The sequence below is a fragment of the Nothoprocta perdicaria genome, unplaced genomic scaffold (genome assembly GCF_003342845.1).
Source record: "Nothoprocta perdicaria isolate Ctin4 unplaced genomic scaffold, notPer1 scaffold_150, whole genome shotgun sequence".
NCBI lineage: Eukaryota > Metazoa > Chordata > Aves > Tinamiformes > Tinamidae > Nothoprocta > Nothoprocta perdicaria.
Window position 1 is genome coordinate 1,181,555 of NW_020454650.1, and position 23,454 is coordinate 1,205,008.

Sequence of the window (23,454 nt, forward strand, 5' to 3'; positions counted from 1 at the left end):
TCAAAGGCAAATGCAGAGCCCTGCACCTGGAATGCAATAACCCCCTGCAGCAGCAGGGGCTGGGACTGGCTTGTGAGGAGCAGAGAAGGGTTTTGGTAGTCCTGGTGGACAACCAGTTGAGCATCAGCAGTACCCATGACAGTATATTGCACTGCTTAGCAGTGGAGCATGGTTGTGCTCCTCTGCTCATTGCTCGGTCACAAGGGGCAAGGGGCATCAGGCACAGATTGCAGCAAGGTCCGTCTGGATAGAAGGAGAAAAAACATGTTCCAAGGTTGTCAACACTGGAACAGTTTCACCAGAGAAATCATGGAATCTCCCTTGATGGATATTTTCAGCCCCCACCTAAGGGTGGGTCTCAACCTGTTCTGACTTGAACTTTAGTTCTGCACAGTGCTAAGTTTAGACTAAAATGGCCTCCAAAGATCCCTTCCAGCCTGCATTATTTTAGAACTGGATGATATTTACAGCAATGTATAGCAATTTGGAACGTGTGTTGCTCAGTCTGCTGTGATGGAGCTGCACCATGAGAGCTATGTGCCATAGACTGCTGTAAGTAAGGTAAACTGCAGGAAAAAAAAAAAGGTAGATGGGAAATATTGACTGTATCTAGTGACAGCAGCAGAGAATAGCAAAATTGCTTTCTGTAAAAGCAGTTTGCAAGCTCATAGAGCATCCCTGTGAGGTGACACAGGATCTCAGGCACTGCTGCACATCACGGCGTTGCCCTCAGGGTCTGTGGTTTGTGCTACTGGTGCCTGTATTCACAATGCGGGTTATCTCTAACAGATACATCATCACACACAAAATTGCCTGCTGGCTTCAGCTCTGCACAAGTTGAAGCACTAGATGTTTCTATGCAGTGAAATCAAATTAAGGTTTCAGTTTTGTATGGAAATTGCAACATCCCCATATTACCACATGTTAGAAATTTGTTTTAATGGTTATCAGAAGCCACTTTTGCTCAGTTTTCTGTTAGAATGGCTCTAGGACTACTCTGAGGGATCCAGAAAGGGTGACCAGAGGCTTCTTGCTAGAAACCCAAAGGTTTAGTTAGGACCAGACCTGCAAGGGAGAATTATTGAGGTTAAAAAAACCGTCCTCTTGTGATTTTTCAGTCTCGTGCTAGTAGCTCTTTTCTGCCACTGATTAAAGCTGATGAGTGCTGCAGACACCCAAGGTATTAACAAGGGCCATGACAAATTTTGAGATGTACCTCCCAGTCTGTAATATATGACTTTTTGTTTTGATAAGTTCTCTTCATAATAATGTTCATTTTTTGGCTCCTATCCACTGACTTTCAAATCCTTTGCATTTTTCTTTTTTTGTTGTAGTCTTTATTTCTGTACTAATGACTGTTACTATAGTAATGAGACTGAAAAAATGTTCAAAATTTGGAGTTTTGATCTTCAAAGCAACCTACTCTGTCCTCTTAATGTATGATGTGCATTATAATAGAAATATAGCCATTCATTTATAGTCATCACATATACTTTCATAGAAAATGCAGTGTTTGTGGATATCTAAAATGGATATAAAAGGTGTAATTATGTCTTCCATCTCCCCTGAAGAGGGAGCATGGTTTCTCTCTCCTTTTTAATGAGCCAGATTGGAAATGGAGGTGGTAGGAGGACGACTGCTCATTTTCTCTAATACTGCCAAGGTCACATAAATAGCACCCTCTGGGTATCGATACGCGCAGAGCCAGCCCGGGCTGATGTCATTCCATGGTAGTATTCCGGACCATAATCCGTTCTGGAATTCCTTCTCAAGCCATCCGGCCCTCCCGCTTGTCCCACGTGGGGCGAGGGGCCAGGTAGGCCGCGGGCGCCAGCGACCGCCTCGTGCCTTCCAGCTTCACCCTTCATTATTTACAAAAATAGGTAGATTTGTGTTTGTGTGGCAGAAATAGTTTATTCTGCAGAGTGAGGATGTTAGAGCCTCAATAGGTTCTTTGAGGGCTTTACTGCTAGCATTGACTTTTAACTAAAAAGCAGATATTGAAGATATTGACAGCACGACCGTCGGCTGCGGCACTGCCAGGGTGTCGCAGGTGGAGCCGAGTGCAGGATTCCCAAATTTTCCCAACTCAGCGGACAATTCCTGAGCCAGGCCTGTAACTCTGCACATGGCCATGAGATGGAGCCATGAGAGCACCAGCAGCTCCGTGAGCAGTTGGACCCAGTTCTTTGGCTCGCTCTGTTTCTGAGGCCTGTGGGTGTTGAACAAGCTCTGCCTGTCCCATCTGGGCCACTTCTCCATTCTTCTGTGCTCTCCCGCTAGGAACGGGGTTGCTTTGCCCCCATACATGGTAATCTATTCTGTATTGTGCTTTTATAGCCTCTGTCAGCATAAACAAAAATAGGAAATGTTCATTCCCACATTCAGCTTTTAAGATCTTGGCATCTGATCTGAACTAACTCTGTCGTTAAAGCAAAGTGTTCCCTCAAAAATTGCTTCCAGTTGGGAGTGTTGGATGATTTTAATGTTCTGGCTGTTGTTAATTTTACTTTTTTGGGTAGCAGCAGATTTAACTGTCTTAATTACTATTTTAGACATGTTTAGGCTAAAGTGCTGAATGACAAGAGAAAAAATCTTTTTATTATTCCTATATCTATTTGCATTAGTTTGTGGAGTAAAACAGGGCTTGTTGTCTCTTGAGGCATCTTTCCACCCGTTTTGTTGATGATGGAATGACCAGGCTTTTGGGTAGGATTTGTCATCTTACGGATGACTCAGAAGGCAATTTTTTAAGACTGCATTGTGGCCTCCTTTTAAAATGCTGGTTTTTATTTTACTCTTTAAATTTGACTTTGACTCTTGTTTCCTTAAGTTCCTCTATTTCCAAACAACAGAACTTTTCAGGCAACCTGTGAAATACTATTCAGAAAATGTTTATAGAGATGCCTGGATTGTTACTCCTGCCTCATATTGTTGGTCAAACTGTGTGGTACTGTAGAGACCTCTGCTGCCTGGTGACCTGGTGGCTTCACTGTGTGTCATTGCTTGTCTAATATTTAGGAGTATGCAAAATATGCAAGGCAGAGAGCCCTTGTTCAAGCGTGACTGTGTTGAAGATAAAGCATGAAGCCTGTTGCTTTCCCTCTCTCAATTAAAAGCTTTTCTTTCAAATATCTCCTTAGTTCAGAGTCACCAGAAGTGTTTAAAGAAGAGCAATTGGAAGGTATCGCCGTTAATTCATTTAAAAATGCATAAATCAAACAGTTTTCACCTATCATTAAGTTACCGTGTTTTAAATCGTGAGATAAGTTGTCATATATTTTATATTTAATAATAATCACAGAATATGGGAAATGTAAAATTCCAGTAAAAAGATTAGTGCTTTAGATTTTTTTAAAATATAAAGTAAAATAGACGCACTCTTTTTACTAATTCCTCTTTAGATGGATGGATTATTACAGCTTTCTGAAAAAAATACCAATAGAAGCGATGCATCCCTTTGTGTGTAAGTGTGTTTTGGCAGCTATTTGGAGCTTCCATAAGTGGAAAGTCAGGGGATCATTCAGAGTGCTTCATGTTGAGCAGTGTGTGGGAGGTTTACAGGCCAGCAGTAGCCAGCACTGACCAGCAAGTCCTCCAGAATGGGGGTCCCAAAGGTCCTTTGAACACGAGGATCCCTGGAGAGGATCCGCTGGACTCCTCACCTCCTGGGTCTGGCACTTCCCTCTTCCCTGGAGTGGTCACGACAACTGCCCCCCACCCTGACCTACCGAGTGGGCACTCGGTCTCTAGATTAATTCATCTCTCTAGAGATCGGTTGCATTGACCTTTTTCCAGTGAAAATGGGGACAGCCGTGGGAATCAGTGCGTTAGGAATGTAATATGGCTGGAAGGAGGAGGGAGCCGCAGCGCATCTGCCACTAGAGAAGTGTTAACTTAGGATTTATTTCTTGTTGAGTGTACTCTTGCCTTCAGTTTTGGTGCTTTTGAGGCTCTGTTTGTCTCTAGCATACACGTATCTGACGGCTTACTCCTTCTGATGCAGATTTTACTGGAAAACTTAAGTTTAGATATTTTAGATAGGAAGTTGGCGTGCTGATATGTGCACTTTCCAACATTGCAGTTTACTAGGGTTCTTTTTCTATTAACTAGGACTTCATGGCTTAATTCTGCAAAGGACGGGACATACGAATGCCTGGGTGTGTTCGAGAAAACGTATCTTCTCAATTTATAAAAAGAAATGTGCTGTGAAATTTGGACTTTTTTCAAACTCTGCTCTTAGGAGAGGAGTTGAAATCAAACATTTGCAAGGAATTCAGGCCAGTCACTTGAATATTTTTACAAATGGTGATTTAGTTTAATATTAGTGAATGTGCACAGTTTGACAAGAAACCTTAAGGTATTATCCATATTTTTATTTGAAAAGTGATGTTAGAAAAACTCTACTGAATCAAGATACAAGAATACATGCAGGATACAGATAAATATTTGTGCTTGTCAACTAGCCATCATGAATAAGTGCAGAAAGTATTCTGACTTTAACTGGTGACAACCCTTTATATATAGTCAACTTACTTAAAATTCTTCTTTCATTAAATATTTGTGCCTAATTGATTCAACATCTGAGGCTTATCGTAGAAGAAGCTTTTGATAGTTATTTTTGACAGACACGTTTCTTTTCTCTTCCTTCCCTAGGGAACCTTTCCATAAGCTGTTGGTTCAAGGTATTATCAAGAATCAGACATTCAGATTAGCAACAACAGGCCAGTATCTGAAGAGGGAGGAGGTCGATCTCACTGGTAAGAGGCCGTGTGGGCAAAACCCCAGTAAGTCAGAGGCTACTTCACTAAAAAAGAATGTCCAAGTCACAGCACAGGAAATATGCAGCCAAGAAGAATGAATCCTTGTAATATTTTAACTAGAAAGCCACTCCTGTGAGCTTTGGATTCATGTGTCTAGTGCCAAACCCATATACAGGGACACTCCTATAATCCAGTGGCTTTTAACTGCGCCCAAGCGCAGCAGCAGCCCTGTGGTATTAACTGGAACTTCAGTGTGGCCGAGCCCAGGGATCAGAGGGCGATTTGTTAAGCCCCCGTTAAACCCTCCTCTCACTTACCTTGTTACCACTGCTCTTGTCCTGCATACAAATTTGGCATGGAAAAAAGCATACAGGTTTGTCTGTAATAGGTGGCTTTGCTTGGGTGAACATTTGTGCATGTAATATTAAACATATATAATCAATAGTAATAGTAATAGTAATAGTAATAGTAATAGTAATAGTAATAGTAATAGTAATAGTAATAATATAATAAACATACATGTGTATGTACATCTCTCTCCCTACACAAAGCAGTTTCTTATCAGGATAACTTACTGAAACTGAAGCCTGTAAACCTGGAGTGCAATTTGTGATGAAATATGAAAGCAGCAACATTTTGGGAATGCAGAGGAATTTTGCTTGTATAAACTCTTTAAACTGTTTGGACTCCCCCCCAAAATGGATATTCTTGCCTCATACTATGCTTAGAGAGCAAAATCCTTTGCTGTTACTAATGAACAGAATTTACTTTTAATGTTTTTGTGTGTGTTAATATGTAGGGACTGAACCAGTTCACCTAAAAACTGGTGAGAAGATCGAAGTCACTTGGGAAAAAATGAGCAAATCTAAGCACAACGGCATAGACCCAGGGGTGCTGAAGGAGGAGTATGGCATCGACACCATACGTCTTTACATCCTGTTTGCAGCTCCTCCAGAGCAAGATATTTTGTGGGATGTTAAAAGTAAGTCAGCCTGTTTCTGTTGTCTTTTTCTTTTTCTAATGTGTTTTTCTTTAAAACATAAAATAAATGCAAATCTTGTTGCCAGGCTGTGCTGGAAAGATGGCCCCATGGATGGCCTATAATCATTAGTACAGTAGCATGTTTGTAGCAAGAAGTTTTTAAAATCTAAGCTTAGAAAACAAATCTCCATTTGAAAAAAAAAATATGTATGTCTATATGCGTATGTGTGCTTTTTTAGCTATATATATATATACACATATGTATGCATATATTCTTCCATGATTTAAAAAAATGAAAATCTTGTAAAGGATTGCTTTTAAAACACACTAAAACCATTAAAACACAAGATGAACATTATAATGAACATAATGAAGCCATTAAAACACAAGATGAACCTTTTAATATTGATATAACATTGGATTATTTTGTAAATTTAGCAAATATATATATACTCGGAAGTCATTGCAGGAAATACTTTTACTTCATATTATTAGTTCTTTTCCATTAAAACACCATAATATTGTTTTAAAATATATTTTAATTGCATTGACGTCTTTAATGCAGAGCATAGATTTGGGGGGTTTAATGTTTAGCTGCAGGGTGCAGTTTCCATCCTGCTTCTCTTCAAACGTGTGGCTCCATTCCTGCCAGCTGCAATCTGTCTGTTTTTGCAACCCTCCTGGCCACCCAGCGGATGCCATGCCGGGCGTGCAGCGCTGGCAGGCGCGCCTCTGGAGCCTCGTATCCAGGCTTATCGAAGCGAGGGCGTCGGGAACCCTGCCCCATCCTGAGCGTCTCAGTACCAAGCAGAAGGCTGAAGCCAGAAAGATCTGGGAGCAGAAGAATCTGGTGGTTTCTGAGGTGAAGAGAAACACTTACTTTGTAAATAACTAAGTTACTGATTTTGCTAAACTGCTGGTTGATTTAGGGCATTGTTGGAGCAAAACCTTTCACCCAGATGAGTAGCGTATCCTCCAAAATACTTCCTGTATAAGTAATTTTATTTGCCTGTCAATTCCACGGAACACATCTCTTTTAAGAAGTAGTAAGGTTTAGATTGGCAAAGATTCTCTGCTTTGTGCTTCATTTAAATGAGGTGTTTGGGCATTAAAATGCCTGGATTTCAGTCTAAGTTTGGAATAACTGTATTTTTCATCGATAAAGCTGTAGGTCAGTTCTGCAGATCGTCCTTTTGAAATCTGCTCGTTTCACACTTCATTATCAGATGTGCTGTATCCTTCATGTGAAGTGAGAAAAAAAGTTGGGGAAATATATTAGCTCATCCTAACGTTTATTTGTTATTGAATTAATTATCAGCCTGTTCTGTCTAAAGTCTTATGCTGTGATTAGTGTCAATCATATTCAATTATGCATGTCTCAGAAGGAGACACAAATAACTGTAAAATTAACTTTAAATATTTTTCTGCATATAGAATCTAAATTCTGGGGCCAGGCGAGTTCCTTCACAGTGTTTTAGAAGACTTTTGAAATGTGATTTTGCTCTGTATGAAAGTCCTTTCATTGGTGCTACTGGATTTACAAGTATGACATTGTTTATGGTGACAAAGGGAAGATATCTTACTGAAGGACGTAGAGGGTGTTTGCTGATATAGAATTCCAATTGGTATTGATTGAAATTCTGAAAGTTTTGAAACAAAGGTCAGATTAATTTTTATGTGATTCTTACTTTCACTTGTGCATGGGGTCATATATATGATATGAAAGGACAGATGATATGACATTGAAGTGATTTTCATGGGGAAGTTAACATAGGCATATTTCACAATTCAAAATTGGCGTGCAAAGATTAATTTTCATTTAAATCCCAGTATCCCATGTTCAAGAAATGTAAGCAAGTAGTGACAGAACTTTTCTTCAATACAACAGGTCACGGAGTATTTCACAAAGGATCATCTGTTCAATGCAGCTATTTCTCGGCTGATGAGCCTCAGTAATGTACTCCATGTAAGTATGCAGTATGAATTGTGTATGTTTTTATGTGTTTTGCAGCCTCTGTTCATATATGTCTATCTACCAAACAAGAGCTACTTGGACCAAGTCTCCCATACCAGAAGCTAATAACTGTGATTCCTCTGGCTCCTGACCTCAGGGCCGCATGCACTTAGTTTGAATTACTCTTTTCCAAAGAAGTACATTCTGGTATCACCGTAACCCCTGAATGTACCACGTTTTCCAGGAAGAGCTTGGAAGTATGAGAGCCAATATGTTCTGATGTTTACATCTGCATCCTGAAATTTCAAAGGTTTTTTTGCTTTGGAAAAGTTTTGCTTTGTTCTGTTCTTTGTTCACTTTTGTTTTAAACAAAGTTCATAGGGAATAGAATATTAGAATTAGAGAATTATGAAACATATTTATAAAAATGATAACTTACGTGGAAAATCACACATAATCTTACATTCATCAAAGAAAGCTTTCATCACTGAACTTGCAAATAGAACTTGCAAACTCCCTTTTTTAAACAAAGGTAGAGATAGCTTCTGGTTTTAGTATTTTTAATGCAGACTATTATGTTGTTCATCAGCCAGATAGATCAAATATAATAAACTATTACATTTTATTACTGCTTTTACATCTGATTAGGCAGTCCCTCAGATGTGTATTTATATGTGATCAGACCAGAAATCGTATTAAAAATTGGGATTTTCCACCTTTTTTTATTGAAATAACACCTTATACCCTATAGATTCTGGGATTATTAACAAATTCAAGGAACACAGCAAAAGGTAAAGTAGGTCAGGCACAAATGGTTTCATTGAAATAATATAAGCCTGGGAGACTGTCTAGTTTTGGGAAAATGATAATTTTAATTCTTTCTGTGCAGCTCAATGACTCTTGTGCATTTTGGGCTGGTGGATGTTGGTGAGTCAGTATTAAAAGCCCAATGTCATACAGCCAACCACGTTTGAACACTTCTGTGTTCAGTTTCTTTCAAGAATAGATTTCCTTATAACGTGCTGATACTTCTGCTTTCAGTACCATTTGAAAGAAGGAAGTGGGGAGGAGGATGACATTTAAAAATAGAAATGGGTAGTAGTTATTAAAACTCACACCAATCTAGCTTGCACTGACCTCAATAGTATCAACGATAAGTTGCCATCTGATAGCTCTTCTGTAGTCTGCATCAAACAAATCACAGAGTTTGAACAGTTTCTAGTAGAGAGGAACTAATGTCTATCACACCCACCAAATAATTTTCCTTAGCTGACATATATTGATGTTTTTTCTGTATTGTTTCTTTGAAGAAGCAAATGACAAAATAAACACAGAATCTAAACTGTCCTTACCATGGAGTGAGATCTCTCAGAGGCAAACAGAGGCAAAGAAAGAAAAAGCTTATTCAGCTGCTTTTAGTGCTGCAACTTTTCTATTATGATACAATAAATAAATGAATAAAGATTCAGACTTTCTCAGTTGGGCGATCTGAATATGTGACTGTAATAGGTGACTTTGTGCTTTTCTTCTTCCCTGACTCTCACTTATTCTAAAACCTCAGTGGCATTAAATTCAGCTTTACTTAAACCACTCTGGGATTCTATACAACCAGACCTTATCCCTATTAAAAACATAGTGCATTTACCACAGGTTTGCGCTTTTATGCAAGTACTCCACCTTTTCTCAGATAGCTCTAATTTTATCTAAGATTATAATTCTAGACATAGCAATATTCTAAATGTTCCTCAGGGACACAGTCATCCACACAGGTTTATGTGCAGGCCCCCATACCAGAGTAAAACCCCAAGGATCTGTCAACTCTTTCAAGATTAGCTTTCAGGTTTACATCTTTTTTTATGGCAATGTTAGAGGGCATGCCATGATTAAGATTTGAAGTGGCTTCTATTTTAATTCTCCATAAATTTTCATAGATTTCCAATTTATTATGAAATTATACTATTCTGATCATAGGCATTTTTTTTTGTTTTTTGCTGCATTTTGTTTTCAACTAAGCTACTTCTCTTCCCTCTTCAGGAATATATATATTTACTTTGTTTTTTTCTTTCTGCTTTTTTGCTTAGCAAGCTTCTCAGCCTCTTATTCTCCACAGTGCAGAATTTGAAGATGCTTTGGCTACACTCTGCATCATGGTTGCACCTATGGCTCCACACATTGCATCAGAGATGTGGAAAGGTACTTATATTCATAGTTTTTATTGATGTTGCAGGACGGGGAAGGAAAAGAGAACAAGTTTCCAAAGGTATCTTTAAAATAACACATGTCATCCCTCAATTCTGCATTTATCTCGTCATGTTCTGTCAAAGACAGAGGTTTTGTAGTGTTTTAATGCCTGTCGCCTACTCATAATTCCTAAACAAACATGGAAGTTGTGGGCTTACCAGATCTCTCTGCTTTCAATTTCTTTCTCTTTGCATTTGCATCCAAAGATTTTTTCTTTAAGAGAGAGAGAGTAGGCCGAGGAAAGGGGAAGGAAGATGAAGTCAAGAGAGGACCAGCCTGAGGAAGGAGTTTTTATGTAGGTGTCTAACTGTCCTTCCGTTTGGAAGAGAGTTTAAGAGCTGAACAGACCTTTTCGGAAGAACTGTTCTAGAGTCTTTGGACTAGAAGTGCTTTCTTTCAGAACTTGAAGCAAAGAGGATTGTGTCACAGACTGTGTACTATGAAGACTAGAGGAGTGTTAAACACAAATACTATCCTGGTAATATTCCCTAGAGGCTGAGGGACGCTATGTTGTGAATTACCCTCTCAGGGAGAGTGGGGACGACAGCCAGGAGATCTTTTTTTTTTAACTTCTGTCACAGCTACAAACATTGAGGTCTGAATCCCAAGTGGGCTAAGTTGTGTGGTGCTGCTCAGTTACAGCCTCTGAAATAGAGGGGGCACATGCCAAGGGGTCAGCAGTGACTTTGTTCTGTTGGACAAGTCCCAAGACATATGTGGGAAGGAGGACAGAAATATATTCCGTGTTAATACCGGTCGCAGTTGCTTTGTGGTTTTGGACCTACTTTTATATTCTGCATGCTATTCTGAAAGTTTTATTTCTCACGATCATCATCTGAGAACTTTGTGCTTTCAAGTGTAGACAGAGCAGGGCCAGTGAGTGGGTGAGGTTTCAGAGCTGTACGTGACAGTGCAGCACCACCAGCCCCCTAAGCAAGCTTGCTGCTGAGCAGGACAATAACACAGCAGCCCAGAGTCAGGAAACAGCAAGATATTTCTGTACATTTTGAGGAAGCAGTAGAGTGGGTTTTTTTTTTTTTTCCTTAATCATATATTGGAGTTGTCTTAGTGAAGGATTAATTATTTAGAATCAGCATGGCATCAGACAAGAGCCATGTGGAGAATGCTAATTTAAGTCAATATTCTGTTACAAAATGTAGTATCATGTTATTAGAATTATACTTAAATGCAGTAATTGCCAGGATTTGTGTTCCTCCTTGGCTGAAATGGAAGCAGAGGTGGTTAGGGAGACTTAGCTAAGTATACAGTGCCATGTGAGCTGCCATGTGAGCTATGAAATTCCAACACTGGCTAGGAATGCAGAATTATCAGATGTATTTGGTGAAATTACAAACATCACTGGGATGTCTTCACTGACATAACCTGTCAAACATAAAGCTTAGTTCGATACCATTCAGAATATCTTCTCATATTACTGAAGTGATTGGAGAGTAAGAATGCTAAGCACTTTCTGGTTCTCTCTCTGATGTAAGAATGAAAAGGAAACATAATAAAAATTGGGATTGTGCTGTCCGGTTCTCCTCTTCATATTGGAAGATCCAGTTTTGTTAGTGTCATCCAAGGAGTGCACACAGGGACTGCATTCAGGACAGCTAGTGTACAGAAACATTTTGTGGTGGTTATTGACCAAGGATTTTATGACTGAATGTGAAAAACACATACAGAAAATTACATTTCAGCAGCATTGTTAAACAGTTTTGTTGGGAGAACGTATGTACGGTTAGCTACTGCTTGTGATAAGAATAATATTTTATTTAGAAAAAGCCAACATTTAGCATTTCTGTCTTGGGATTAGGACTTGTGGGAAAATTGCCTAACTATACTCAAGAAATAGTTTCCCCAAGTTAATCTTCTTATGATTAAAGGTTTCTGAACTTATATCCCGGTTGCACTAAGTATTTCATCTGATATAGAGAGTGTCTTAAATTTTATTGAGTATGGCTGATTGTCTTTCCTTGTTTTAAATAACTTCAAGCTGTAGCTTTAAAAAGATAAACTTCCGAAGTTCTGCATTTAATCTTAGTGCTTCTGTTCTGCATACATTGTCAGAGTGAGGCTCTGTGTTTGTGCCTTGGCTTTACATCTGAAACGGAGGGATCGTGCTGCTTCCTGTCTTGTAAACTATTCAGGAAGGGGACTCTGTGTATTATTAGCTCTATAAACAGCACTTACAGCTGCAAGCCTCAAGCTTTGATGGAAGTTTTGTCTGCAATTGCAATGCAAGTAAGGAACAACACGTAAGTAATAGTTTTATAATTGAGTTTTGACATTTTGTTCAAAAATATCTTGCATATAGCCAGCCCTAATAGTTACTATTAATTAGATAATTTTGCAGTTGTGTAGGAACACTGATCTGCAAACTCAGAACTTCAATTTGATATCTGAAGGATGCTTCTGATGTAATATTTAGGTTTAAATATAAGATAAGCTGTAACATAAAATCGTTTTGACTCAAGATCCAGCAATTTTTGCTTTTCTGCAGCTAAAAAATTACTCTCCCCTGGGACTCAGTTCCTGTGTGACCGCTTTGTTACCGGCCAGAGATGGAGGGTTCGCTCTGTTTCGGGTTGGAGAGCCCACTTAAGAATTGGCAGGGAGTGATTCCAGCTCGAGTGAGGAGGAAGGCTGCTCCAGTGCCCTGCTGTGAGGCCTCGCCTTGCCGCAGAACGGCAGGAACCCAGGGCTCTGGGGGCTGCTCTTGGCACTGGCCCTTGGTGCTGCTCGCGGGAGGAGCTCTCTGCTCTTTTGGGGGGTCACCCGGGTGGTCTCGGGTGCTGTGCAGCATATTCACCCTTTTCTAGCTTAGTAACGTTAAAAGCTACTGTAGCCCCTCGGTGTGGACGAGTTCAGCGACTGATATCTTGGCAGTTTATGAGCAGTAACAGGATGAGGAAATCTGCTTCCTTCCTGAAGCCTTGTATCTGAGGAATATACAGACACCGTTCGAGACGTTTGTTGGGGTTGGTTGGTTGTAGTAGTGCCATATTTTGCTGTCCAGAGGAGGTTATGAAACTGCTTATTGTGGGATTTTTACTAGAGATGGCACATGGGAGATACCTACTGATGATAAATACACCTGATGATGTGTTGCAATGAAGTGTAAATATTGCTATATGTAATGGTATAGTTGTCTTAACAATTTTTGGACTGTCATCACAGTGGCTCTAATGCAAGAGTGCCTCTCTTTGAATTCAGGCTTTGCTTGAGAAGGATTTTTTGAAGAGAAGAGCTGAATGCAAGCCACTTAACATTACACATCTTCGTGGAAAATGAGAATTCAGAATTGTGCAAATACCAGAAGCCCTATTCAGAATAAGAACTATTTTTTTCCTCCAAGAGAATAATCCAAAATGAAGGATAATAAATTTGTAGGATTGGAGTAAGGCAGATGAATTTTCAAAGGTTAAAAGGGATTCCTGATTACCACGGAGCTTGCTAAACTGGAAACACATTCTGGAGTTGGCTCTCATAAGGCAGGCTTTTCAGAAACCCTTTCTGGTATTTCAGATCTGTCACTAAAGAACATACAAAATGAACCCCCTCCACCGTATTCAGTAAATGCAAATTACACTGTTTGACCCACTTACTTGCTGACAGTAGCAGAATACAGCTTTTCTCCCAGCTGTTAGGATATAGCTATTACTATATTGCTGTAATTTCTTTGATATTGCAGATTGCTGCATATGTGATTGACAGACATGTTTCTCCTCGGCTGAAAAAATGTATTTGTGATACTCTGCTTGCCTATCTGCCCAATAGGAAGATCAATTAAATAAAGTACCATAAAAATATGTATATATCAAGAACAAAGTAATATAATAACATATAATAAAATATGTATATATCAAGAACAAAGTATTCCTGTACTTGGAAGAGGTTGCCAGGCCTATAAGATACTGACTCAAGAGGCACCTCAGCCAGCTACTCTTGAGTTCAAAAACTCTACCTGCTTCTTGGCTCGTGTAAAGGACTTTTACTTAACACCAACTTCTGATTTGATTTTGCTGTATCTAGAGGTAGCCAGCATTTTGATAATGCACCGCATAGTCCTCTCTCTGATCTTCTTGTATCTTATTAGAAAAACCCTAATCTTAAGCTCTTACTTTGGCTCTGTTTCAGATGTCTTCATTAATTTCCTTTTATTTCACCTTAAGACTTCCTTCCTCCTGTCATCGTCTCCTCTGAAGCCTCTCTGTGCTGGCCCTTGTCCCTCTCCTGGACAGCCACTCCTCACTTCATGCTTTAAACATTTCTATTTTTTGCTGTTGTTGCACGGAGAAGCATCAGACTAACCGTACTGTTGCTGGAGTTTCCCAGATACATTTTTCTAATATTTTTGTCCATAAGACCAAAATTACCTGATGGTGTCCATACAGGACTGATTGCCTTCAACTTTTCCTCTTAAATCTCTCTTTAAAAGAACAGTCTGCTTTTCCTCAGTGGTGGCATCTTGGGGAGGTCCTATTTTTAGGAAATACTCATGAGTCAAGTAATGCCACGAGCTTAAATATTTGTCCTATCCCTGCCCCACAACTCTTTCAGAGTAGTACAATATAGCACTGGGTTTTATGTGCGGCTCTGATCCTGTGAGTTACAGGTTGGGGGAATTGTTTGTTCCTGTGTTGGCTACAAGTGGTCAATAGAAGCCCATTCGAGCAGCGCCGGCGGCAGGATCGGGGCTTCAGCCTGAGCACGAAGCTTGTCCTTCATCTGCCTCTCAAGATTGCTCCTCGTGTAAGTGCTCTGGGAAGCCAGCAGAAATGCACTCGGTTGCCTTGCCGTCCCTAAAAACAACACAAGCCCAAAATACAGAGCAAAATACCTCCTAGTGCATCACGTGCCTGCCAGATGCTCGCCGGTGCTGCAGGATGGACAGGGGTTTAAAGGTTTCTCAGGAAAGCTCTGGGAGACGATTCACCCTGAGCTTCTCACGTGGGGCTCTTGGGCACCGTGTCAGAAGCAAGTGAGAAGGCTGGACCCAGGGTCCCTCCACATCCCTTCAAGTGTTCAAACAGTTGCAGCTGATGGCAATGAAGTTTCTGGTCAGGTCTCAAGTTCTGGTTTTGAAAGGTGAAACGAATCATGGGGGTGTTTTCTGCGTTCTGGAGCTCACAAAATGTGAATTAAGACAGGAAGGCAAACAGGAAGCATAGGTAAAATCTTCGTTTTGGTTTCCTGTCAAACCCTATTTTCTGAAACTAGCTCTGTTGACTTTTGCAGCTTCTTTTTTTAACGTGGGTGAGCTCATGGCACATTTTTGTAGCTGAAAAAAAAAAAAAGAAATAGAAACCAGAAAGATTGGCATTGTACTGTAGTCAGACTTCATCTGCTCAGGGGGTATTTGCATTTGTTTTATTAGTAGGATTGTTAGGGTTGACGATATTCATGGGGCTTAAAAGTGATCCTGATTTTACCTTTGTAGGCAGAAACTCTTGACTTGCGTCACAAAGTTTTGTGAATAGTTTGAAGATTCCTCTTGAGCAGGAGGGTGAGGAGTGGCTCATGTGAGTGCCTTTGCCACAAGGCATGTGATCCCCTGGAAAGAAGAGCTCATCGCTGTGTGCAGAAGCAAAAAGGAGAAGAGCTTAGCAGCTGTTCTTTCAAAGGCAACGTGAAAATGAATCACCCGTGTGCAGCTTATTGTCTCCTCAGTTTCCCATTCTTTGCTCTTTAAATGCCTCCGAGCCACTGTTGCAAGAGGAAAAAAAAATGCAGTAGAAATCTGTATGTGTTGAAGTGTTGAATCAATTACTTACCTAATAAGATTGTAACTCAGTTGTTGCTCTTAGGAAACACATGCACATTCTTGCTGGCTGCTAGGAGTAACTGCCCGCAGTGACCCGCCCCGTCTCCGTCTGAATCCTCAGGGAAACAGCAAGACTCCGTGTGTCATCTGTAGGAGGGCTGTGTCTCCAAAGCGCTGGCAGAATTCCCCACGATGTTATTTGGGAGGAAGCTGCATTCTCCTTCGCTCTTTGGTGATGTTATTCAGTGCATCAGCCTAAGCTGATAGCCCAGCCGGATAGAGGCAGGGATGTAGCAGGCACGGCTGGTCTGTGGGATAGGTCTGTCCGTGTGCTGTGTTTCGGGCAGCTTGGGATGCCCCCGTCTCAGCAGTGAATCTCCTGCCAGAGCCTTTTCTTTATGCTCTTGCTTGAGATTTCCTCAATGAGGTGATTTTTCAGATGCTCTTCAGTTGTTGCTTTTTGCATTTCTGGATGAAATGTCTAAAAAGAATTTCAATCTGTGTTGTCAGTCATACACATCTGGTTTTTTAATTTGATAGTTCCCTGACTGTGTGAAAAACAATCACAGTAGCACTTAAATTACTGTTCACATCTGAAACCTTCTTGTTAAGTGAGATCTCTTATCTTGCCCTGCAGTTAGAGTCAATAGACAAGACACACAAGTTCCACCCAGAACATTTTATTCGGCTACCGAATGTGACTTCAGAGGGAATTGAATCCCGTTCTACTGTTACTTGGACAGGCTGGGAATTGATTGTCTCTGAGGAGGGCAAAGTCTGTTTCACACAAGGAGGTCTTTTACAGTCATTTCACCAGTGTGGTTAAATATATCAAAGGATAAAGCCATTCAGAAAGTGTGTGTCCTGTGAGAGAGCAAACTGTGCATGTTGTAGTGCCTTCAACGTGTGGGAAAGTAGATGCTTCTCAAAACAGGAGAAACGCTTGCAAGTAGCTTGACTTGCCAATTTAGAAACTATCCCACAGATGGTAACATAATAAACAGTGATGTTGTGAAAATCAGTGTTCCCATTTTAACTGAATTGTTGGTAACATTTCTATCCAGTCGGCGTTGCCATTCAAGTGAACCTGATATTATGATTAGCCTCTAAAGCCAGAGACCACTTTGTGTAGCCGTGTAACACTTTAAAACAAGGACCAGTGATCTTCTGTGCTTCTGGCAATGTTTTGGAGTGCTAAACCTGATCTAAAGTGTGCCCACAATTTTGGAGTCCGTACGTATAGTTTGAAAGAAGCATTTTCAAAGATGTGTGTCCTTCTGTTTATAACATGCTGTATGTGAATATAAACAGTGTTATTTCCTCCTGAGAGACTGGCTTTTGAAGTAAACCTTATTTTGATCTTATTTGTCAAACCAGTTCTAAAGAGTGTTCTGCTGACAGTGCAGCTGACCAGGTGGTGGGTTTCGTGTTGCAGGTTTGGCACACATGCAGCATAAACTCTGCGCTCATCACAACTGGGAGGCTGACGTGCTGCACCAGTCCTGGCCCCAGGTAGACCCCGAGTACCTCCGGCCGTCGGATGTCGTGGAGATGGCTGTTCTGGTAAGAGAGCCTTGTTGGCGTTCAGCAGCGCGCTCTTGTCTGGATGTCAGGATGACTGAATTTGTGCCCCTGTGCAAATCTCAGCCCTTGCTACGTGGCTCGGCACGAGGTCCAAGGAGATGGAAGCTGTAGTTAAAATTTTGCTGATTTAAAAATGGTGTCCAAACTGAAAAAAAAGTAGTGATTCTGGAAGGAAGATGATCTAAATACAGAACTTTCTGAGTGACTGCAGATGTTGCTGCTTGGAGAGATCTGCCTGATGAGCAACTGAAGGCATGGACTGTATAGCCCTAACTATGATCAAAATACAGGTCCCTCCAGATCTTTTACCTGTCAATCTGTTCTTAATCTTGCCCCTGTATAAGACGTGTAATGAGGTGAAGCTTCTTGTGCTACCAGTAATGCTACAGTTGCCTAATACAACCTGTTACAAGCTGGCTTTAGGTGGTATGATTTTGCAAAACTGTTTCCTGTCTGCCTCAGGCTGAACTTCTGGCCAAGCGTATTTCCAGGAATGGGGTTGAGCAAAGCAGGTGGCTTTGTTAATGTTAGAATTAGGTTCCATTTTCATTTTGAGCTTTAGCACCTTCAGGGTTTGTGGAAAGAGTTGGCAGCTCAGCAGAAGAGTTCAGGTCTAACTACATTTGCCCCAACTGTGAGCTTCCAGAGTGTGTACATGCACAATGCAGTTTGCCATCCTGTTTCCATTCTTTCTGAGTATCTAGCCTAGCATATCCAGCACACGCTGAGGCATCACAGAGCTTAGAAGGAGCACAGTAGCAGCTTGCCGTAAAGGCAATGCAGAAAGACGTGGACAGGCTGAAGAGATGGGCAGAGAGGAACCTCATGAAGTTCAGCAAGGGCGAGTGCAGGGTCCTGCCAGCGAAGGGGAGGAATAACCCCAAGCACCAGGACAGGCTGGGGACCGGCCTGCTGGAGCTCTGCAAAGAAGAATCTCTTGTCCTGGTGGACAAACCAGCAACGTGCCCTTGTGGCCCAAAGGGCCAGTGGTCTCCTGGGCTGCATGAGGAGGATGTTGCCAGCAGGTCAGGGTGGTGATCGTCCCCCTCTACTCGGCCCTGGTGAGGCTGCACCTGGAGCACTGGGTGCAGGTCTGGGCTCCCCAGTACAAGAGGGACGTGGAGCTACTGGGGAGGGCCTAGCACAGGGCTACAAGGATGATCGGGGCCTGGAGCATCTGTCTTATGAGGAAAGGCTGAGAGAGCTGGGCCATTCAGCTTGGAGAAGAGAAGACTGAGCGGAAATCTGATCAATATGTGTGGGTGTCTGAAGGGGACTGTAAAGAGGCTGGGGCCAGACTGTTTTCAGTGGTGCCCGGTAATAGGACAAGAGGCCGTGGGCACAAACTGAGACACAGGAAGGTCCATCTGAACGTAAGGAAAAGCTTCTTTGCTGTGAAGGGGATGGACCTCTGGGCAACCAAACCAGATTGCCCAGAGATGTTATGAAATCTCCGTCCTGGGAACTCTTCCAAAGGTGTCTGGGCATATTCCTGTGCAATGTGCTCTGTGTTTCCCTGCTTGAGCAGGTGAGGCGGACCAGATAAGCACCAGAAGTCCCTTCCAAACTCAACCATTCTGTCATTCTGTGTGACTCTGAGATACGAATGCCTAAAGATTTCACTAATATTTTCCTGCTGATGTTAAAACTTCCTTTTTAAAGCAGAAAATAGAAAACTAAAGAGTCATTTTGAAAAATATTTTTATTTTCGTTCCTGATTCACTTTCTGTCAAAGCTTCTAAGCTAAAGTCTTGTGTATGTATCTTCTGCTAAGAAAGAGCAACCCCTTGTGCTCAAGCAAGCGTCTTCTCATGGAAGAATGTGATGGACATAAATATCTCCTTTAGGCTAAAGGAAGTAAGTGAATGAAGGACCAGAGCCGATTTTTAAACCAAAGAAGCAGAAGAAATTGAGCCACTGCAGCTCTGGCTGATAACACTAATAATTCCTCTTAAGAACTGAAAGGAATTCTTTAAAATAATGCCTGTGGGAGTGCCTGCCTTTCCTCTGTAGGAGTAAGGCAAAAGGAAAATACTGAGAAGCAGTGAAAAATCATTGTCAATGTGAATATTTCAAAGCATTAAGTGGTTGGACAGTGGTTGTAAAAATAAATGGCCCTCATTAAAACAAGAAGCCCTCGAAATGAGGAGGAATTGGTTTGTTGCAAAGAGACAGTGTCTCTTCACACTGCCCAGCGAAACTGAGTCTTTTGGGCCGTCGCTCTGTTCTTCTCAAGACATCAAACTGCCTGAGGCTGCCAGCAAACTGCCTGCTGAGACATTATGGGTTTATTTCTCTTGACATGAGATACTTCATTATTTCCTGTCTATGCCGGAGTTTTGTCTGCCCATTTTTGACCCAAAGCAGCATAAGAAACCAAGTTACTGCATCTTTGGCTGATACAGTATGAAATTTATACAAGAAAAACACTTAAATTCCCTGAGTATGTGTACGTATTTATTATTTTAGATATTATTGCAAGTTGAATGTTTGTAATTTGCCTGCCCTTCTATCACAGCAACCATATATAATGTTATTGCCAAGAAAAGGTGACATAAATGTCATGTGGAGACTGTGGTCTCTCATCCTGCGAGCGCACTTGTGACCAGCATGCAGCAGTTTTTAGGTCACGCTCACAACCCCTGTCTCCTACAACTGAAGTTAAAAAATAAGCTGAGTTGGTGGCATTTTTGCGGCTTCGGAATATGAAGAAGGAGTGAAAATGCACAGATGATGATTTCTTTTTCCTTTTGATTTCTCAAGATTATGATTCATTGAGGCTCCTAAAGAGTGTGTGAGTCGAACTAAAAATTCATCTCTGCAATGTCCGAGGTGCTTGTTTTTCTGTCTTTTGTAGTTTCATGTAATCCTTCACGGTTTCTCTAGCTTCCTGATCCTTGTAGGTTCAAAGTGGTCTAGAAAGTCAAATGTTTAATCAAAAAAAAAGGAAAAAAAATCAGAAAGGAAATGGAGAGCTTCCTTCCCCGGGGAGGGAAGAACCGGAGCCTCGTTTGTGTTTCCTCTTGCTGTTTGGCACGAAGGTTGCTGAGAGAAACAGGACAAATGGCACCAGGTTTCTTGCACTGGCGCTTCTCCCTGCAGCTCGTGAGGGCACCTGCTGTCTGCTGGGGTACAGAGAGAGAGGAAGAGGGCAGAAGACATTTGTCCTGCCACGAATCTCACCTCCCAAAAGCAGATACGAACAGGGTACTTGTCACACACGTGCTGTGCCATCAGATGAGCCAATGCTCCTTTAAGGATGAAGTTTATACACATCAGACATTGGATCAGGATACTCAACTTGAAGGAAAACCCTTCTGCAAATGCTGCTGGTATCATGACTGGTCTGAGGTCGGGTTCAGTTTGCAGACCCTGCTCGCAGCGGGGAGGTGAGGACGGGCAGGAGCCGAGCGCGGCGGCGCCTCCGCTCCGTCCTGGGGTTTCCACAAAGACCCAGCTCCCCAGGGGCCCCTCGGCCTGTGTTGGCCCAGACCCTTGAGCCTGGCACCGAATGTGCAAGTCGTGTCCTGCGCCCTCACCCACAGTGTGTCCACGAGGCCCTAGCAGCCTGTATGGAATGGGGCTCCTCAACTAACCAGGCATGGCCTTGGTCTGGAAGCTGCTTACCCCAGCAGCAAGCTCATAAGCTTGCTTTGCAATTCTACCATTTTCTTTTTTCCTATGGAGTACTTCTTTGAGGTACCCTATTAAAAGAGTATTTTTGTTAATCAGAAATAATTGGTTTTAATAAAGTCTATACTTTTTTTTTTTTTAAGAAAAGGATTTACTTTGCATTAAGATACTACGGGGAAGACCTTTTGTTAAGAATGCATGTAAGAATGCGTGCGTGCAGTATCAGTGCAAATTAGTGTCAAGTCTAGTCAGAAACCACAAGTGACTCATCCTGGCTGCATTTAAGACTTCATCTTGCTCCCCTTCATCCTCCTACCAGAGAATGGCACAGATTATAGAAAATAAGATGTCAACCAGGAAGTGAAATGTATCACTTCTGTGGTGTGTACGTGGTCTGGGTGTATCCTGGAGAAAATTCAGGGGAAAACCAGGCTGTGCTTTTATATTCAAGATGTATGAAGCAGCCTGTTATATTTAGATGATTGAAAAATATGTACAGTGGTGTCTGAAGGTGCAAAGATCTGCAGTACATGCAGCAGCCTTTATGCAAGTAACTGATTTGAACTGGATAAAAAATAACCAACTGTTTAATGTGATAAAATGTAGAGTTGATGTTATTCATTAAATCTGAAAACTTTTATGGTAATTAAGGGATTTTATGTTTATTCCAGAAAGGAAGGTAGGCAGTAGGGCTCTACGCTTTGCACACGTGGTCTGCTTTTACTGCACGATAAAGAAGTGATGCTCTCATAAGGCTATTTTATCAATGGAGATGATTCAAAATCAGTATGGAAGGTGCTCTGACAAGCAGCCAAACCCAGGATCGCAAAACTTATGAGAGAGTGTGTTCTTTGTGCTTAGTGTTAGCTTTCTGAAACAGACTTTTACTAAGAATGTAACTTATTATAAGTTGTCTTTTTTTATAAAAGTGGGTTGTGATGAGCCTCCTTCATATATACCTTTTCAGCCACAAATGGACTTTACTTTGAAAAGATCCTGCGTTTTAAACTCTATAGTAAATCACTTAGCTATTAAAATTTTAAAATGCCATCTAGAAATATGTGTAAATCAATATTTCCACCTGACAAACATTATGTTCCCTGTCTTTATTCAGCCTGTGCAAGCATCCTTTTTCAAACTTAGAAGATCACAGCGCTGCGTAGTCCCGTGATGCTTGCTGTGATCAGAAATAAAACTTCCTTTTGCCACCTCTTAAAGTTTCCGTGAGTATCAGAATAAATCAGAGTTTTATTCTTTTACAATATAGGAGGAGAGCAGGAGGCATGGAGATTTTTATCGTCTGCTTAGAAATTGCTGTGAGAGGAAAGAAAGTTTGAGTCACTTTTTCCCCATGTGTAACAAGATTAATTACATTCAGAAGATTAAATTGTATAAATCAGGGTAGTAACTTCTGTCTCTTCTCATTTTCCTCCCTCTGTTTTTCAGATCAATAACAAAGCCTGTGGCAAAGTCAGTGTGCCTCAGCAAGCAGCCCACAGTTTTGAAGAAGTCCATGAACTAGTTCTTCAAAGTGAACTTGGAATCAGGCACCTCCAGGGACGAACCATTAAAAAGGCTTTTCTGTCTCCAAGAACTGCCCTTATCAACTTCCTAGTGCAAGAATAACAAAGGCACTGCTGGCCTAGGAAAGGGGACTGGACTCCTTCAAGATGTAACTAATTCAAAAATATCAATTATGGTTATTTAAATCTCATATAATGTGAGATTATGTTGATAAATAATTATGCTATTATGTTAATGAATTGGGCTGCTGCTAAATCTTCATTTGAACATGGAGAAAAGCACAGAATTAAAGCTCCTTGAAGGTAAGATGCTGTTGGTCTGCATTGTCATTGAGAAGGAAGAACAGAACTGGATGACTGCAACAGCAGGTAGATTTTGTACATGTTTTTAGTGCTCACCTCTGAACAGGTCCTGCTGGTTGGCAGGGATAGATGCAGAAGCCTAACCCACGTGTCTGCAGGGCTAGACAAGTGTCTTGCTCCACCACACGTTAGGTGAGCTGTCAGCAGTCTCAACCTTTGTTCCCTGTAGCTCATCTCTGGGTACCACAGTACTGATTAACTTTTTCTCCAGTAACTTTTTCTTGCAATTTAGCATTAATTATAAGGCTTTGTTTAATAGTGGTTAATGGTCTCAGGCATGGCAGATAACTAAAGTGGTTTGACATATTTCTTGTACATTTTGGAGGCACACTGAGGAAGCAGTCAAATGATTTATCTGAACCCTGCTTGAGCCAGGGTCCTCTTTACTTGCTGTCATGTTTCTTTTGATTTGTACATGAGCGATTCAAATTCCACAAAGTGCTGACAGTTATTTGTGTACCAAAGGGAGTGAAGTTGCTCTCTATTCATCAGCCGCCTCAGAGAATTTCAGGGGGATTTGGGAATGAGATGAGTTGGCTACTAGTAATGCAGCAACAGCAAAGGCAGACAGCGTATTTTTTGCTTCTGCTCCTAGTTCTTACTGTGTCTAGATCATAAAACTTTAATAAAAATTCTTGTTTTTTT

General features: G+C 41.2%; 1 protein-coding gene across 1 annotated transcript in view; it reads left to right on the plus strand.

Annotated features, from left to right (window-relative positions):
* LARS2 (leucyl-tRNA synthetase 2, mitochondrial) overlaps positions 1-23,454 on the plus strand; it is a 73,795-nt gene extending 50,341 nt beyond the window's left edge. Inside the window, exons 15-21 of the mRNA XM_026034849.1 lie at positions 4,657-4,760; positions 5,563-5,745; positions 6,437-6,606; positions 7,633-7,710; positions 9,780-9,891; positions 17,142-17,269; positions 22,370-23,454. Of these exons, the coding sequence (XP_025890634.1) occupies positions 4,657-4,760; positions 5,563-5,745; positions 6,437-6,606; positions 7,633-7,710; positions 9,780-9,891; positions 17,142-17,269; positions 22,370-22,549 (955 nt within the window). The 3' untranslated portion in view covers positions 22,550-23,454. The remainder of the gene's footprint in view (positions 1-4,656; positions 4,761-5,562; positions 5,746-6,436; positions 6,607-7,632; positions 7,711-9,779; positions 9,892-17,141; positions 17,270-22,369) is intronic.